The sequence below is a fragment of the Chlamydotis macqueenii genome, chromosome 1 (genome assembly GCF_036417535.1).
Source record: "Chlamydotis macqueenii isolate bChlMac1 chromosome 1, bChlMac1.mat, whole genome shotgun sequence".
NCBI lineage: Eukaryota > Metazoa > Chordata > Aves > Otidiformes > Otididae > Chlamydotis > Chlamydotis macqueenii.
The window spans coordinates 15,263,721-15,283,673 of NC_141556.1; the positions used below are offsets into that span (position 1 = coordinate 15,263,721).

Below are 19,953 nucleotides of genomic sequence, written 5' to 3' on the forward strand. Positions count from 1 at the left end.
TAAAGTGTTTTGATTATAGTGGAATTCCAATCTTTGGCAGAATTAGCAGAAGTATTTATGGATTCTGGATCAGGACAAAGACCTGTAATCCATATGACTAAAGTTTTCCTTCTAAAGCTTGGCAGAAGGCAAATTGCATTCAGGTCAGAATAGGTAGTATTTGCACATAATGCAAAAAAGGCAAACAAAATCTTTAACAGCATCAAGGGATCTTCAGATGTTACTCTTAAAATTGTCAATACTGAAAACACTTTTACAGGTAGCCCCTGAATTCAATGATCTAAACTGAGTGGCAAGCAAAATTTGAGGGAAATTAAAACCATTATTAGCTTATAGAGTAAATAAACCAACAAATACAGACTAACGTTTATGTTCAAAATGTGAAATGTATTTTCTGTCAATCTTCTGTCTGCTTGCAATTCTATGTACAGTCTTGCTCTATCTCCATTCATTTCAGTTTTGCCCACGGAAGGTAAAGTTTTACTGGAATTTGAGACAGTTACCTTTTAAGTATTTATTCAGAATGTACTGCAAACCATAAAAAACAGTTTCTTCATATTTCACTTTCCTTAACTTGGAATTTTCAGTCTTCTTTTCACGACATTCAAAGTAGGAATATACTTTGCTCGTATTAGGTGGATATTGCTTGTAGTGTGTGACCTACAGTAAGAAAAACTTCAGTAAGAGCTCAAAACATCATTATAAGGCACAAGATAAATAATACTTGTATGTTAAAGCCTAGAGTAACTCCAACCCTTCTGGACAATTATTATTCATTCACTTATATTCTACATAGTAATATTTAGGGGATTTCCCCCTTTTTTAGCTGCCTTCAATTTTCAGTTCAGAAAGACTGTCTTCTCTATCTCATTCTTTCCTTCTGTGTCAAGCCTCTCCCCCAGAGTCATCTTCACGCTCAGCTCTTCCAATCCACTGATGACTTTGCTTTGATGAACTAGGAAAGACACTGGCTAGGATTTTAGGAGCACCACCGAGCACCAGTGTACAGGGTCAGTTTTCACTCTCCCACACTTTGGCCAAGGCTAATAGCTACAGGAAGCACAAAGTTGTCTGCCACTACCAAAGTGTAGGTACCCGCTGTATTTCATTCAAGTTTTGAAGGCTATAATCATGTAGTTCAAACCTGAGCATTCCAAACTTGAGAAGGCATTGACAATAACCTTTACCCAAGCATCTCACTCAACATGAGCAGAGTGGGTTTCTCAAGTCCAGATTACGTCAAAGCCAGCTTACAAACCTGTTACTGTTGGTAATGCTGTGAAAATCTACCCGAGGTTTGTACCTTCCCACAAAGTTTGCTAGATGGACTTTCTTCCAGTCTTTGAAAAAGCTCACATTCAGCATAAACGAAGCATGAGAAGTTGCAGTCTGAAAGTGTATTACACAGAACCCGGGTCATATGAACAGATAATGTTATGCTGTATTCAATCATTACAGCTTGTTTTAGCTACTGATAGGAAGTCTACCCAGAAATTTACTTTGAGTAATGTATCATTTGAAACAAGTACACTCTAAATATTAACAATGTAAACCTTAAAAATTGTTATCTTCTAATGTGCAAAAAGTAAACTCCATGCAGAATCCTTATTTCCATTTTAAACAAAAAGAATACACAATGACATAAATTTCATACTATCAGTGTTGAAGTTACAGGATACATAAACCAGCTTAAGGAATTCCCAAAGGTGAAGCTGTAGAAAACTCTCTTAAATTCTGATGAAAAGTCTCTGAACAAGTCTATACATTCCATAAGGGAAAACTGTTCATACAGCCAAGTAAAGCTGGCTGCATCAGAATAAAACTCAAAAAAGTGTGAAAGGCATGTCTGAATTCTTCTCAAACCTCAGGTTCATAGGTTAGAGTATGAGTTACAGGTTTCTTGCAGTTACCTCTTACTCCAAATCACCTTAAAAATTTTTGTTTCTAATATCACAAGGAATTGGAAAGGGGATAGTTTTACAACTTCTTCCTTATTGTTCTGGTTCTTTAAACATACCTCTGACACTTCTAAAAATAAAATATTTGAAGCTTTCCCGTACCTGTATTGCTAAAACTGTATATTAAAGTATTTCTAAAATATCGTTTTCTTTTTCCTCTCAAATGCCATTTATATTTAGTATTTTCACTCAGTTTGGACAATGAGCTAGACTGCTCAACTGAATTTTTCGGTTCTCCTATACCAACACAACACTGTTATGGTTGTGTTTCCAATGCTGCAAGGAAACGTTCAAATAATGAAAAGGTCAATTTTCTGATCTTTCCATTATCTTTACTTGTATGAAGTTTTCAAGGCCAATCAAATAAAACCCAAGCTTGTCATTTAAAGTTTTCTGCCTTTACTTCAAACAAAGCACTGCAATGCAGGCATTTAATGGAGCACAAACCTATTCTGTTTCAATTCCGCAGCCACTAAACAGTAGAATGCATAAGAGTAGCAGTGTTAGACCCAAAGATAAAACCTGGCTTTTATATTTAGTTCTAGCTATTAAGAAATGTCTCACTCTACAAATTATAACGTCCTTTCCTAGTTCAGAACTTCCAATAAAGTAAATCACAATGCCAGCTCACAGAAAACTCTCTTCATGATATCATTAATGTTTAAAGGGGAAAAAACAAAAATTTTAAAAAAAAGAAAAAAAAAATTTAAAAAGCAAACATCACCCCAAACAAAACAAAACAAACCGCACACACCTCCTAACCAACCCCCACGATCACCCCCACTCACCATGGAGCAGTCAAAAATATGCTCCATTTGACATGTCTTTCTAACTAACAGGAATATGAACACACACACTTACCCCTCCTTATAAAGAAATTTTATTAATTAAAAAAAAAAAAACAAGCCTCAGAAAAAGAGCACATAACAAATCATTAGAAGGTTCATTTACTTTAAAGTATAGAGAGCAGAAACTCCTTGCTTCACGTGTTGCCACTTAAGTCACAGCAACTGCATGAAAAATTTTGCTCTTTTTTACGACTGGGACTGGACTTTAAGTCGGTGCTTCTTTACAGTATGATTCTATCACCTGGGCACACTGTTTAATTATTTCCATTCTTCATCCTATTGGCATGCCACAGCTTCAAGGTTTCAGAGTAAGCACTCAACACAGAGCCCACCAGCTTAAAAATGTACATAGCAGACGTCCCGGGAACAATTCCCCAAACCAGTCTGAATTCCTTGTGACAAGCTCTAGAGCAAAACAATGTAATGCTGCTGTTCTATCCACAACAGTTCAAGTAAAACAAAGAAAACTTGCATCTGTGTGAGACTGCCTACTCAGGTTTCTTTAAAAAAGTTTCATTATCCAACTTACTAACTATAGGCAGGTTGCTGAAGTCAGTACCTGTATCATAACGAAAGTTTGTGTGATCTTTGGCTACCATCTTTAAGAAGATACTTCATTTTTGCAGTTCAAAGACATCTCCTCCAGTCAAATGCTTCTATCTAATGGGTTACAGGCCCCAAATTAGCTTAAGGTGTACAGTGCACACACTGAGTTGGTGACACTTTTTCCTCTTGTGTTTAAATACGGGTTTTTAGAGACTTCTCATTCTAGCTCTGCTTTAAAGCATGATCACAAAATATGGTGCTTCTGGCTGCAAATCAGAACTTGAGGGCTAAAATCAGGCTGGAATGCTAACAGCCAGCTTTATCCTTTATGTAGCATACCTGGGGAAATAGCTCCTCCAGACTACCTTGCTGGCAGTTTCAACCTAAAAAAACCAAACACTCAAGTTCCTCAAGCACTAGATCACAGATTTAGCTAATTTTTCTGATGTTAGATTAGATCTTAGCCTGAAAATACATACCAGCTAGTGTCCAGAAAACCATTATTTCTAAATATTCAAACCTAAACAAAAGTTTCGTATATGATAGAAATGTCAATTTATCAAGTACTTGAAAGAGATAAGCTAATTTTACATCAGTTATATGTGTAAGATTCAATTACATTCTTCACACATTAGAACCTATTTAAACAGTGAAAACTACACATCCCTCGCAATTAAGATATTTACATCTAAGCAATATTTACATCTGTAATTTTAAATAATTTGTGCTTTCTTTGACATTCCACAATGCTATTAGTTTTATCTATAAAGCTCAAATAGCCTTTGGCTGTCCGCAGGGCTTCTCACAGAGTACTCAGTATTCAGAGATACAATCACAATCCTAAAGTACCACTTCCCAACCGCTGCTTACTCCAGGCATGCTGTGTCGGTATGTGAGATGTTAAGCGCAACACCTACATTCCCTGTTCACTTATCGCACCATCTGTTTTGCTTCCAAGCTCTTGGGCAGGGCACCATATCTAGGAGGAGCATCTACCCACAAAACATCAGGGCAGCTCTGATCATTAGCTGGACTACCAAGACGTGGAGAAATAATACCTATCCACCACAGCGACAGTCAGAACGTTTGGTATGCAGTGAAATGCCTGGTGGTAAAGAAAGTCTGAAAAGAGATCAAGCTGCATAGAGCAGGAGCAGTTCACAGAAGACACAAAGAATGCCATTAAAAACAAATCAACCAGCCAGCCAAACAGAAAAAAAAACCAAACCACTACAAGGCACTTTGACAATGAGAAGTATGCTTCAAAAATGCCTCAACTTCCCTTATTGTTAGATGAAGTTTTGCATCTTTCTGTATTCTAAAGAAGAGTGAAAAGAACAATCAATGATAACGTACAATATTTGAAACATATTTTATGTCACTTACAGATCGAGCCAGTATTGATAATTCCACACTTTCAGTTAGGGGATGACAGAAGCAGGACTTGTACAGACGGGTTCTTGATAAGCAGGAGTGACTGTAAAGTCAATAGGAAACCCCTTCTCTACAGAAAAAGAACCTCAAAACCAAACAAAACCTCTACTGGGATTAAGAGACCCTTACAAGAAAACAACACCCCAAAATATCTTCAAAGGCCTTTTGATATTTAGCTCAAAAGGCTGTGGTTTAGGTTTTGTCTACAAAAAGTATGACAAACAGCCTTGGAACAGCCATCTACAAGGTTATGTACTATGACTGAAGTAGAGCACTTTTATTCCAGTTGTGATAGCACCTTATTAAATTTAATCCAAGTAAAGGTATATATTCTGAACAAATAATATCTCCACAAGGACATCTACTTAACTAAATCAAGTCAGCCATTTGAGAAAAGCCATGAAGAACAAAATGCAATTAGATCAGCCATTGAAAAAAATCACCCCAAACACTGAGTTAAATTTTAAGAAAAAGGAATTAACAAGTATTCATCACAAAACAGGGATGACTGAGGTAAAGGCTGCATTTTTACAGGCTAGATAAGAAAACCTTTGGCATAAAAGATGAATAATCTTATAATCTACAAGCTTTGTTGGACAAGAGATTGCAATAAAATTACTTTAAAAGGTTATTTAAGTCTATATCTCAACCATTTCAAAACATGAGAAAATCAAGTCTGACATGAGTAGAGAAGTCAGGCGTGGCCAAATTCTCAATCGGTGGTTTACTCCTGGTGCTCAGGTTGGTCAGATGGGTGCTAACATGAGCAATCTGAGAGATGCTTCCAAGCTCTGCCTACAGTGAAGAAAACAAAACCCCAAATATCTAGCCAGCAGGATCTTGCCATTCTACAAGCGGTAAGATGATATCAGTTCAACTAAGATGGTATTTGAACTTTCTGGAGTTATTTTGAAAAAACTTGAGTGCAAAATGGGTACAGAACAACACAGCTGCTGAACCCATGGCACTGTACAGCCAGGAACATGAAGAATCAGAGGGGCAGGTGGAAGATAAGCCAGAAGCATGGCCAGAGCACGGGAGCTAGTGGCTGGGCCACTCGGCCAGGGCACTTCAGGGCTGCAGCAAGTAACTAGGGCCCAAGGCACGGGTTGGTCACTGCACCGCAAGTCTTGTTCGTACACTGACATGAGCGATGTCTTTCCCAGTCTAGGTGAACATCGACCGCAGCCTGGTTTAAGTGACAAGTGAAAATAAGAGCTACAGTTGTGCGATGCAATATCAGAAGGGCTTGTTCATGCTGGAAGAGATATAGTTGGGGGATCCTCACACCCATACACAACTTAGTGAGTCAGATGATTTTACTGCAGTGGTGCTTCTGGCATTTACACTGGGGAAACTTGTGCAAAGCACCTCTTAAGATCCCCGTTAGCTATGGTATTATATATTATTTGGAAATATTGTGGAAATAAGCTGTGATTTGAAAGATTGCTTTACCTAAATCTTTATGATGTTTACCCAATGTAGAGGTAAAAATTAAAGGTTGCCAATAACCTATATGGAAAACAACGTTGTTAATGACAATGAGGAGATGAACCAGCGCTTGAGGACAAAGGGAATGCTTTACCAGGTATTCCTCAATGGGAGGAGGCACAGCCAACCGCAGTTATAAAGTATTGCTGACACCCTTCAGGGAAAAAACCTCGCAACTGTGACTAGCAGTTATATTCAACAAGGATGCTTTTGTAGCTGTCAAAGCAATCACAAAAGGAATGCAGACCACAACAAAACTGGAAACAAAAACCAAACCAACAGTCAGTGTGGCTAAATGATAATCTTATTTGAACAGAAGAGGAAACCTCAGAAGAACCAATCTTTAACAAGTCAACAAAAAGGGCATCCAACAGTAGTAGGTAAAGTGAAAGACACTTGCAAGTGAGTATAAAAAACCCAAAACAAACAGAAAAAAAACCACACACAAAAAAAAAAAACCCAAAAAAAAAAAAACCAAACCAAACAAACAAAAAAAACCAACCCGCAAAACTAATAGTCAAGTATAATCTTACTATTTTGGTTATACACCTCAAATTGCCACAGGAAAGTAGCCTGAGGGAGACTTGAGACTCCTTATTAAGAATGTGTAAGTGAAGCAAATAATGTTTAAGACCTAAATGAGAATATTGGGAGATATCTGCTCTTACGAGATGAGAGGGACTAACTAATGCAGGTTATGACTGAAGGTTGATCTTGTACCAATTTTAATGTCTTTGTTCATCCATCATCTCTTATACATGTACTGAAAAATCAGAGGACTAGAGGTGGGGGGGGGTGGTGGGAAGAAAGAAAAAAGAGAGAGATCACTCGGTACTAAGCACATGCAAGCAACTGAATTCCTATGGAAGCTGCACATTATCAGCAGAGATGCTGTAAGTGACCATGTCCACGTTCATTTAAAAAACAAGGTCAAGTGTAAGCACTGGAACTGAGTGTATTCTAAACTGCTCAGAGAAAATACAATGTTTAAAAAAGGTAACACTTTACAGCAGATTTCTTTGCCACTAAATTTCCATGTGTTTTGCATCCAAGATTATCATAACAAAGATGACAAAATGCCTTATGTTTGCTGTTTACACATTTGTGAATAGTCAGCTGTACTACACACTACTACAAGTTTCCTGCTTCTTAATGACAAAGAAAATCATTTACCTTTTCAACAATGAAAGCTGCAATGACTCTGGAAGGAGTTACTGTCCATTAATTTAAAAATTGGCTGAATTCTGTACACTTGAAGTATTCCTTTAAGCAATGATGACTTGGGGTTTGTAATAGGACTGTGTGACTGCAAATCAAAGCTTGGAAGATAACAAACCTAGATAGAGCGGAGATCGCTTCTTATGAGGAGTGCTGAGCCACAAGTTTCCAATGCTTTTCCACTGACAGAATTACAGGAGGTAAGAAAACATTCACACCCCCACACAAGATTGTCATTAAAAAAAAAAAATATATATATATATATATATGTATACACATATGGGCTACTGAAAATAATATTTTGCAGTCATTAAGTACTAGTCAAAACCAATAAGCTAAAGAGTACTCATGTCTTTCCCTTGCATACCTCTAGCCTTCTAAATAAAGAATATACAGGCTGTCAGAGCCTGGAATAAACACACACTCACGTGAAGTGCTTCAGAAGTAAGTGCTCTCCTATATGCGTGCAGAGTAAAAGAAGTCATTCAAAGTGACAAATACTTAAAATTCAACATGTAAGGCATACAGAGTTGAAAGGTATCTTTTAGGCTTCCTTGAAGCATCCAGAAAGAATTGAATTCTGAAACAGATCTCATTTACAGTCCAGATAGCAAGTCAGCTCCTCCTTTGGGGTAATTGCATGGCAGCTTATTATAGCTATCAACTTAATTACAAAATATTCCGGGCAACAGCAATACATTTCATTGGTAAAAGCAAAATAAGCTGATTACTTTAGCAAACAAGGTTCGGTCCTAATTTTTATAGCATCTCCCCACTAGCAGCTCATGGTCCATCCAACCCAGGCCTGGTATATGCCAGTCACTGGCATCTTCCGACTGAACACCACAACTCTGCTAAGCTGATCCTCTCAATACAGTTTCACACTACACATACCCTGGAAGATTTCTTGCCTGTGCAGAAATAAACAAATATGGGATAAACAGAGCATTGGGGATTAACGAGAAAGAAAATGGAGAGATGGTGTGTCAATGTGAGGCAAACGAGGAACTGCAGAGCATGGACCCTTTTGCTTGGGAAGTGCAACGAGTGAAAAGAACCCTCACTGCCACAGAGGGGCAAGATCACAGGGACTTCATGGTACAGACACAAGAGTAAGACATCATGCAGCATGAACAGTGAGCTTCAAGGAGCCTGCTGATATCCCCTCACTTGCAACTTTCTAGCAACAAGGATTTTGACTTCAAATGCTTCCCTTTTTCAGTAATACTGAGTCACTATCAGAAAATTTTACTACTAAAAGCATCATTGCTATACTGGACATTTACACAAAGCGGGTCCCCAGGTAGCACCTCACTGATTAATCTCTTGAAAGTGTTACGATCCAAAGAATTAAAAAGACTGCTGTTATTATCAGCAAGATGCACACACACCATACCATATGCCCACACCCAGACTCTGAGGGGATGACAAATAATACCCAGCACACAGGAGGAATTATACTGTTGGGGGATTTGGAGAAGCTTAAGAATATGCAACAATTACACAGGAAGAAAAAAACCTAACTGATGTAAAAACATTTATCTTGTTACGGGGGTTAGAGATAAACTGGACAATTTGAAGCCCAGACTCAAAATCCTGGAGGACTTGTACAATTCAGTAAGCCCCAGTTCAGAATGGAAGCTCAGTACTGGGTCCAGTGTGTAACAAGGCTCTGAAATTCACCCTCTGGGAACTATTCCTATCTAGAAATATTAAGTATACTAGAAAATAGCATGACTCTTGGTTGTTCTTCAAAAACAGCTTTTAAGATTTTGAAACTCAATATTTGATAATCTTCTATTACTTAAGAGGAAATGTCGAGGAAATGTCCTGTGATACACAGACAGGAAAATAGTTTAGAGGGAAGGGAGGCTGGATTTGTCAACAGACAAATCTTTGCCTATGAATTACTTTGTTTCTGAATTTTTATAGGCACTAAACCAGTAACTCTCCACCCCAGACTTCCAACTGTAGCAACAGAGAACTGGGACACTGGAGCTAACACTCAGACTAAAGAGTTGTGGCAGATATGACCCTGAGGTACCAGAACGTTTTACTCATGGACAGCTGCCTAAGGTAGGGTTATACTGTTTAGGACAGTCCGCACATTTCCACCCTCCCGCCTCCCACCTCCCCCCAGTTGTTTATTTCCACGTGACTTTCGTCACCAACATTACTTTGTTGGATTGGCATCTACTGCAATAAGATCACCAGCTTCTGAAGCAATAGATGTTTTTTCTCAGTCTGAATGTTACATACAGACAGTGCTGCACACAAACAGATGCTACAATTGTGGATACAGCAGAAATATCTTTAAAAAGAAAACCACACACCACACAAGATCAATTCTCATTTTTGTTTTAATTGCTAGTAAGAGTGTTTGGTAACTCCTGTAAAAGCTTGACATTGCAAACTACCAGATATTTTAGTGTGATTGTTACTGAAAGTGCTCTCATTAAGTGTGTTTCATTGATTAGGAAATGACAGTATCATCCAGGGAGAAGATAAGTGATGTTTACTTGTATTACCTAACAAGATAAAAGAAGTTACTTGTTTAAGCATTGTTCAAAGATGCTGGAGTTTCTAAGATTTGGAAAAAAGAACACACGAAGAGAGACAATTTGAATAGTCCTAACAAAGTAGATAATTCAAACGTTTTTTAATATAATACAAAATGCTCCTAGCTGCCACAGAAAATCTCATCCAAATTCAGTTTTAAACTGGAAAAAAAACAAACATCCCAACTCAGGCCTTTACTTGACCTCTTTAAGATTCCTATCACTCCTGGAATGTTACTAAATCATCTTTCCTATGAAACAGCAAACAAAATAGAAGTAAACTGGTTGTCTGCCACTCCAGCGCTCCTCCCTACCACTGGTTCTAGAGTGAATCCAGCGAATTTAGGAAAAGTAGTGTGCAAATTAGATTTAAACTAGCTATTGTTTAAACCCAGCCCTACAGTATTTAATGTGATTAGTCTCAGACATAGAAGAAAAGTGGACCTTCATATTTGAGTAAGTTTGATAACAAACACTTAAACGTAGTTCTTAAAGAGTACTGCAGCTAGATTAAGCCCTTCATGAAAGCAGTTTTGTGAGCCCTCAGTAGCAGTGTTAGGATGCTTTGACTGAGCTGCTCTAAGAGTTATCAGCATCTTCCAGTCTTCCAACACAACTTCCCACAAACAGGGACAATAAGTGTTAAGAATCTCTTTACAAAAAGAGCATCTTTATTTAACACCATATAACAATAGCCGTTGTGGTTCAGCCCGGCAGGTAGCCAAACACCATGCAGCCGCTCGCTCAATCCCCGCCTACTGGGATGGGAGAGAGATTTGGAAAAAAAGGTAAATCCCGCAAGTTGAAATAAAAGACAGCTTAATAGGACAGAAAACGAAGGAATAATGACATCAACAACAACAATAATAATAATATACAAAACAAGTGATGCTCAATGCAATTGCTCACCACTTGCTGACTGATGCCCAGTCAGTCCCTGAGCAGCGGCTCACAGCCAGCTCCTGCCAGTTTCTATGCAGAACATGATGTCATAGGGTATGGGATATCCCCCTGGTCAGTTGGGGTCAGCTGTGCCCCCTCCCAACTCCTTGTGCACCCCCAGCCTCCTCGCTGGTGGGGTGGGGTGAGAGGCAGAAAAGGCCTTGACTCTGCATAAGCCCTGCTCAGCAGTAACTAAAACACCCCTGCGTTATCAGCATTATTCTCATCCTAAATCCAAAACACAGCACTACACCAGCTACTAGGAAGAAAATTAACTCTATCCCAGCCAAAACCAGGACATAATAATAGTATCACAGAGGAGCTGGGAAAGGTACAACAGCACAAGCCAGCAACTGGAGCACATACGGAGGCTTGTACTTTGGTAGATAGCCAGTAACAAGACCTGGTCTAACATCGTGAAGCCCATTTGCTCTTTCCAACTCTTCTATCTAAAAGCACCCCCTTCCCACCCCGAAACCTATTGGAGTGGTCAAATCTTTAAAGGACTATAACATAAGAAATGCTTTATAATGATAATCAAGACTGCTAATGTAGTTTTGTTTAGGGTACCAACAACCTCTTGGACATTGCAATGCAGCTCCTGAAGAAAAAAAAAGTTAGTTTTCTAGTCTACAAGACACAAGGCACATCTGGATGACCCGACTCAGGGAGTCACACGCTGCCTCTGCCCAGCGTCCAGAATCCGTGCGCTTACATGAATGCCACTGTGTAGGACTTGGACCCAGGCACACCTGCGTTCTGAGGCACATCAAGAGCTTCTGGGTCAGAAATCACCGGATCGGAGCGCAGACAGTGCGCCTGTACTTGGCCATTGCTATCCAACAACACTATTTTCAAGGGGTTTCACGGAACGAAAGGAGGATTGTGAGGTGTGATTCCCTAGTCTGAATCACCTTGCCTACCAAATTTGACACTGTGATGACCAGAAACTAAACAGAGGACTAAAAATTACGGGTTTTGCAGCCGGTCCCCTCAGAGCGCTCTGCATCCCAACCAGACACAAAACCGCCGCCAGCCAGCAACCAGCACCGTTTCGCCGCCCGAGCTGAGCGAAGCGGGAGAAACGAGACACGAAAGAAAAAAAAAAAACAAACCCCAAACCCTGTAACCGCTCCGCTCGCTTTCCGCCCTCCGACCGAGGCAACACGTGCGCCCGCTCCCGTCCCCGGCGGCCGGAGGATGGCGGGCGGCCCCCGCCGCCAGCGTGCGCGCCATGGCCGCCCCGCTCCGCGCCCACCCCGCCCGCTTTCACTTTCTTTTCTCGCCCAGCCGCCACCGCCCCCGCCCCCTGCCCCTCCAGCAGCGCGGCCCCGGGCAGCCGGTTGGAGCCGGAGGGCGGGGAGCGGGCCCGGCCGCCTCCTCCGCGACACGGGGCTGAGGGGGAGTGGGGGGAGCCCCCGGCCAGGCCTCCCCCGTCCTGCTCGCGCTGCCAACGGTCCCCGCTCACGCCGCCCCGAGGCCGGGTACCCTCTCTCACACCTCGGCGGAAGGCGGGGTGGGGGGGGGCGGCTCCCAGCCCCGGGCAGGGGAAGGCAGCCGGTGGCGGCCTGGCTCAGCGCCCCTCCGACGGAGCGGCCCGGCGCCAGGCCCGGCGGGTCCGGTGCGGCGGCGCCGGGGCGCCCGTAAAGGTGACCCCCTCCCCGCCCGCCCTGCCCGCGCCCACCTTGTAGGAGTCGGTGGCGAGGAGGATGTTGAACTCGGCCCCCGCCGCAGCGCACTCCATGCCGCCGGGCCCGAGGAGGCGCCGCCGCCAGCACGGACAGGACAGGACTGGGCTGCGCCGCCGCCGCTGCCGCCGCTGCTGCTGCTGCTGCTACCGCCGCCAGGCGCTCGGTGCAGGGAGGGGGAGAGAGGAGAAAGGAGGGGGACGGGGACGGGGACGGGGACGGGGCGGGGCGGGGCCAAGGGGATTACGGTCGGGGGGCGGAGACCTCGCGCGGCTTTCTGCACCGCTTGTTGGCTGCACGTCTCCACCGCCGAAGGAGGGGCCGTGAGCTCACGGCGCGGGTGGGGCGGGGCCAGGGCGGCAAGCAGGCTCTGATTGGGCCCGGGCTCGGTCGGTGCAGGGGAAGGGAGGCGGTGGCTGTGACGTCGCGGGAGGCGGGGTACAGCCCGGTGCTGCACGTTCTCTTTCATTGGATTCCGGGCGGGGCCGGCTTGGTGACGTCACCGCGCAGCCAGTGCGCGCTCTCTCCCTATTGGCCAGGAACGCGGTGGCTGGGCGGGACGCCGGGCAGAGCGGGCGACGACTCGGCTGGCGGGTGGGGAGGGGGCAGCCGGAGGGGGCCGGGAGCGGCGTGCGCATGCGTGGAAGCCGAGGGTTTCGATTCTCTGCGGCCCCTGCCCGCGGGCGGTCATTACGGGAAAGGGCGGGCGGCGGCGCTGGGCGCTGCGGGGGCCGTGCCCTGGGCAGACACACCCCGGCGTGCCGTGCCCGGGGCCAGCTGCTGCTCTGCCGGGAACGCGGTGGCCGTGAGGGAGGGCCGGCTACCCGCCCGCCGCCTCAGGCCGGGAGGAGCCTGGGGCCCTGCGCCGCGCCGGGCCGTGCCCACCGGCGGCGGGGGTGTGGGGCGAGGAGGAGAGAGGAGGCGGGCGGGCGTGCTCGGAGTCCGTGCGGGGAAAGAGAGACAGAGCCAGGGGAGAGCCAGGGGGAAGGAGAAGGCACGCGTGAGCGCCTGGCAAGGCAGCAGCTGCCAAGGGTCGGAGCGGCTGCTCCGGTCAGGCGTTCCGGTACCGGGGCGCTGGGATTGCCGAGTGGGGAAGGGCTCCTGGGCCTTCCGGAGCATCAAAATGTCTGTCTCTACCTCCACTGCTAGCGTTCAGTACCAGTTGCTTCAGTGGAAGAATACAGTAGTTTTCCAGAGAAAAAACTTCCTAGCCCTCTTTTAATTATAGAGTGGTTTGGGTTGGAAGGGACCTTCAAAGGTCATCTAGTCCAACCCCCCTGCAAGGAACAGGGACATCTCCAACCAGATCAGGTGGCTCAGAGCCTCATCCAGCCTGGCCTTGAACGTTTCCAGGGATGGGACATCCACCACCTCTCTGGGCAACCTGTGCCAGTGTTCCACCACCCTCACTGTAAAAAATTTCTTCCTTAGATCAAGTCTGGATCTATCTCCTTCTAGTTTAAAGCCGTTACCCCTCATCCTATCACAACAGGCCCTGGTAAAAAGTTTCTCCCCATCTTTTTTATCAGCCCCCTTTAAGTATTGAAAGGCTGCAGTAAGGCCTTCCTGGAGCCTTCTCAAGGCTTTGTAGGTAGGTGTTGATCACAAATGGCATATGCCTTCCAAAAGCTTTCTTTTATACTCATTTTATTGTAATTGGTCTTTTAATCTGTGTAAATAGTTGATGCTTTTGAATAATATTTAGCTTTTTTAATTGCTCTGTGACAATAGGAAACTGCTTCTTTTGGAGCGAGTAGCAAACATGGCTTCTGGCACAATTATGGGTCACTCATGATGGGAAGATGGTGGTCTTGCTCTCTGCTAGTTAGCTGTATGGAAAAATAATAACATTAAATGTTGACTGTACTACTGATCAGTACTGCATTAGAAAAGCTGCTTGATGAGCATTTTCTGTAAAGCCATTGGTGGATTAACATGATTGGTGAATCCAAACTCAAAATTGTATAAGTAATTGTTTATTAAGATGATCCAGAAAAGATGGTTTTCACCAGTCAGAGTTTCATAGAAATATGAATATGCAAGAAAATTGCAAAAATAAGATCAAGATTGGGATCCAGATATTTTGGACCCCCTTGGTCCTGGTTGATACATAATTTCACTGTGAGCTACAATCTGTTGATTACCCTTGTGTGCCCCTGTTGCCTTCAGTGTGCTCTCACTTTATGCCACTTCATGTGATAGAAGCTTTTGTTTAAATAGGTCTACTTACTATTAAACTATTTACTTACTGTTTAAAAAAAAGGCAAACGCTGACAGCTACTAACAATAATCAAGCTACATGAAACTACTTCCGTTATTTTTCTCAGGAGGGAAAAGGTTCCTATGGAGCAGGAAAAAGTCAGTGAAGCAGTTGGAAACATTAAGAGAAGATGTCCATCAGGAGTTTCCTGTACACTTCCCTCTGCCAGCTTCTCTCTGTGCTCTTTTCCAACAAAATCTGGGTGTAGCAACAGTAATTGCTATTATTGCTGTTATCCACTGTGTACTTGCATCTAACTCTTCTCCTTGTCTTAGATTTTCCACTTACTCTTGTTCAGTCTCGTGGACATGAAGTTATCTTCCTATTGTTGCTTCCTCATCATAGCAAAAAAAAAGTTGACATTTTCTTTCTCAGGGCTCTCTGTAGCTCTCCCCCTTCTTATCTCTTTGTCTTGTTTGTTGCTGCATGGCCAACCTGGTCTGGTGTCTTCCACTGGCAAAATTTATCTTGAAGTGCTATTTAGATGCTAGTCAAGAAAACTTCTCTACCCTTTCCACATACTCCTTAAATATAAAATGATTTTTCTGAAGTTGCCTTGACTCCTCTTTGATTCCTTTCATGGAGTGACCCATCAATATGACAACATGATTATGGGATAATTTGAAATTATATACAAATCTCCCTTGTTTTGTCCCAAAACTTTCATGTGTGATGTCATTTACATCAGAATTTTCCCCCTTACCGTGTCCTTTATCTGTGTATTTTTCATGGAGAAATTTCTCTGCCATAAAGGACGAATCTTCATTTTTGTTTGGAAAGTCTATTTTAATATAAGGCAGATTAGTAAAAAGAAAAAATAAATTAATTTGATCAGATCAGTCTTTTATCTCAACTGTTGCAAGAAATTAGAGAAGTCAGAGAAATACTACAGGGCTTGTTGGTTTTTGTTTTGTTTTAAATGACATTTCTCACTACAGAATTCTGCTGATATATCCTCAAGCCTTCAGTAGAATAACTAATGATGATTTGCTCAGACAGGATTTTTAATTGTCAGTATCTTCCTCGTCCTTCTACTGTCTCTTTCTTGTATTTTATGATGTGCCAGAACTTGAATAATGGTTTAATTTAGCTCACATGAACGTATCTAAAGCTGTATCTGCAATGAAATATTGTAAAGTTAGGAGACTTCAGAGTATTAATAGAAAATGGTATTATGCTAAACAGATCTGTATTAAATCACAGTGTGCTAGTGAACAGAACATATTCTAAGTTTGGAAAAAATTAAATAAAACTCTTGCAGCAATAGATGGTGGGAGTGTAGTTACAACTGCAGAAGAGAAATGATCCTAGAAACCTCAAACACTGTGCTGTATGTGTCATCTGCTGTCTGTGAAACTAACTTTGGACGGTTCATCTGGCTTATTGAAACCGGGATTTGTAATGTATGTGAGGCTTAACTTCTCTTTTCAAACGGAACCATACCAAGAAATCATGTTCTTCAATTTAAATGTGAGTTCAGCTGAATTGTTTCTGATACCATTTAGCCTACTGATAGAGTCAGGGTTCTCCACCAATTATCTTCTAACATTTTCCTTTGGCACATGAGAGATTTTTCGAGAGACTCATTTTAGGTATTTTTAATAAACAAAGCTCTAATGGTAGCTTTAATAAATTAATATTAATCCAGGGATATGTTTTGTTCCCCAGGGATTTCTGATAATAAATGATATTCTGTGCAGCACGAGTGTTCAGTCGGCATTGTATGTATATAAAGTGTATAATGTAGTCTGCTGCTGTATTTGGAGGAAAGCTATCCTCAGTTTGATCTCTTAGGAGGTATAGAAGGACAGCCAAATTAAGATGGATATTACATTACATCCCTTCTTCGATGACTATTGCAAGACTTGATATTTATTTTGTTTAGTTGTGAGAGTCCCATTGCCGTTGCTTAGAAGATCTATGTGACTGAAACTTCTACACACACCATGGTTATATACAGAGGGTGAATTTTTCCCCCTAAAGTGCTTTTGGTTCTTTTGGTCAATAATTGTGAGCCCAAACCAATCCCCTGTGCTCACTTTACCTTGGCGATAATTCCAAGACATATTGGCAGATTAAATGTCAACATTACCTCTTAATATTGCTAATTTTTTTCTGATCAAATATGCTGGCAAAAGAACAAAATTTTAGCTCTACTCCTTTGTGCTTTAGGTTTTGTGCAACTAGTACTTAGGGAGGTGTTTAAGCTTATAATGACGGCACCAAGCCCCTCGGTGCCTGGCAGACAGGTTGGTGTTGTTGGAGGTTATCAGACATCTGTCTTTCTGCATCTCGGCGCATACAATTCTTCACTGTGGAGCTATGAGGAAAACGGAGTGGAGCCTCCTGACTTTTTTTCAAGGCTAAGTCTCCTAAATCTCCTCTTATCCTTCCTAATGCTTCCCATCCTACACCATTCTGTGGCATCTCAGTGTTTCCTCTGTGTTCTTGTAGCATTCTTTCACCTTGGATACATGACTGGGACTCCAGTGTTAATCAGTGCATAATTGATTAAGATCATCTAAGTAGATTTTAGTGGGCTCAAGAATTTAGTTCTCATTAGTTCTCATTTAGTACCCATCAATAGTCTTGTTAAATAGTATCCCAATCACAAGGAATCACAGAAAGGTAGATTATTTTGCATAGAAGTGAATAAAAAAATCCTGACACATCATTTTAAATCATTTTCAGTGAATGAAGCAAGCCTAGTATTTCTCCACTGTAGTTTATCCAAAGGCTTGTGTAGAAGTCTGATTAAATCATAACTCAAAATACTCTTTAAAAATTATGTGTTATGCAGACTGTATAAATAACTGACTGTAATATGTATGAAAAATAAGAGGAATTGCTTTATGTATGCAGTATGTAGGACAAGGTTAAATCCAGTGCAAGATTCAGTTTACAGGAGATGGTAGATCCTTCTGGTGAGCACTCACACTAAATTATGTGTAATTTGATATTTATATCTTTTGTGTGTGTGTATGTGTATATATATATATAAACCTCGTAATATTCTATTGAAATACTGCTTGATGGTCTGTCTACTGAAGTTCCTGTTCAGTCCATGGCATAGCATCTGTTTTCTGAACACCAGCTACCAAGAGGTGTTTATATGACTGCAGGACCTGGGTCAGCACGATTCACCTCAGCACAGCTAACCTTCAAATGTTTGTCCGCTTGTGTGCTTCTGAGTGTGAGTCACAGCAAGTCAGTTTTTCTTTATACCTTCTCAAGAACTGTATCTCACCACTAGGTCTTATCTTCAGAAGTCAATGCATGTATTTCTGCTGGGAGTTGGATTACTAGCTTTCTAGACTGCTGTGAGACTTCTTGCTTTGATTTTTGGAAGAGGGGAATTTCAGATTATCATTATGGCTTTGTATCACAGCACGTAAATTTTTATTTCTTGGCTTGCATTGCATAACCAGTACTGAGGTCTTTACATGTTCTTCAAAGACTAACAAAAGTCAATCACTTCATTGTTCAGAGTAATGTGAAGCTGAGATAACTTGAAAATGCTGTCACACATGGATGAATACCACAGGACACCCTGAAGTTTCCTGTGTTAGAGTGATGCCTGACTGGTTCTGCACAGTCACTGTGGATTCTGCACAGTTTACCAGCTTTGGCTGAGTCTCCACAAAGAGCTACACGGGTGGATCTGCTCTGCATTTTTCCAATGCTTAAGATTCCTCATGAGTTTGATGGCAAGTAAGTGTTGCGCGTGGATATTGGAGTGCATCTGTCTAGCACCAGCTAGACATTCCTGAGCAGGAGGTTGCTAAATCTGACATGGCTCCATGGAGTTGAAGGTGCCAGTGTTGCACTTCTGAGTTTTCCTGGTTTTGTACTATGTCCCAGATATACACTGAATGGGGCTGGCTTGAGTTAGTAGAGCTTATTCTTCGTATTCTAGATCCTGTAAAAATGGCTAAACTGCTTCCAGTTCTGAACTGACACTGAAAGCTATTTAACCTTGTAAGTGCAGCGCTGCACCTGAGCCAATAAACTTTGTACTAATAACCTCTGAGCCATACAGAGTGTGTCCATGGCAGACCACACAATTAATGTGCAACTGAAATAACCCTCTACAGCCGGTTAAGTGACGGCTGTGGAGTGTGGGACGCAGTGCAAGAAGGGAGCTGACAGGCGTATTAGACTAGATCACCCGTGCTTTGCCCACACATCAAGATTCCCAAACATCCAAACAGATGGGTTTATTTTAAATCAAGTAAGCACAAAAGTATTTTCCTTGCCTCCCAAACCAAATTTCCTCCACTTCATTAGAGTGCCCTGAGGCTCAGCTTGGGCAAATGAAGTAGAGTTCATCCTAATGAATGCACCTCCCTTTTACAGGAAGAAGATTGAAATATTTCCAACAAATACATTTCAGGATTCAGAAGTACCTCTAAATCGTTTCTTCAGCAGTTTGGCCAATGGAGAATTTGCAATGTGACATAATGTGTGATGATTTTACTGCCGTTTGTCTAGAATTACATTTGTAATTTAATACATTTTTACTGCTCTGGATTAAAACAGTACATCGTGAGTCCTCTGGAGCTGAGGCCATTTCTAGTTCTGTGTTTGTTAGTCACCTAAGATGGTGAGGAGTGATTAAAACCAGAGCCTCTGCACTAACACAGTATCAACAGCAATTGCAGTGCCTGTGGGGCATGATTGAGCCTTGTATGGTGGAGAGATAAGAGACCTGAAGCTCAATCAATTGATTTTTGTTGTGTATTTCACAATACACAGTATGCATTCGAATACGAGAGCGAGCGATGTGCAGTGGTGTGTCTAGATAAAAATACAAAGCTGACAACGCCCACTACACCACTGACTTAGCAGAACATGCAAAGTTCAACCATGCTGCCACCGTTATGTCTGAGGGCCAAGTGCCGGCTGTCCAGTTTGGAAACACAGAAGGTAACTTTCTAATGATCCAGATCTCCGTGTTTGTTCTAGTAAGCTGAAGGTTCTGTTTCTCTTCATTTGATTTCTACTGACCTG

General features: G+C 42.2%; 1 protein-coding gene across 1 annotated transcript in view; it reads right to left on the reverse strand.

Moving 5' to 3' along the window:
• NAMPT (nicotinamide phosphoribosyltransferase) overlaps positions 1 to 12,873 on the reverse strand; it is a 30,326-nt gene extending 17,453 nt beyond the window's left edge. The window contains exons 1-2 of the mRNA XM_086746450.1: positions 12,680 to 12,873; positions 504 to 660 (exon numbers count right to left, since the gene is read on the reverse strand). Of these exons, the coding sequence (XP_086602576.1) occupies positions 504 to 660; positions 12,680 to 12,739 (217 nt within the window). The 5' untranslated portion in view covers positions 12,740 to 12,873. The remainder of the gene's footprint in view (positions 1 to 503; positions 661 to 12,679) is intronic.
• Between the last annotated feature and the right edge of the window lie 7,080 nt (positions 12,874 to 19,953).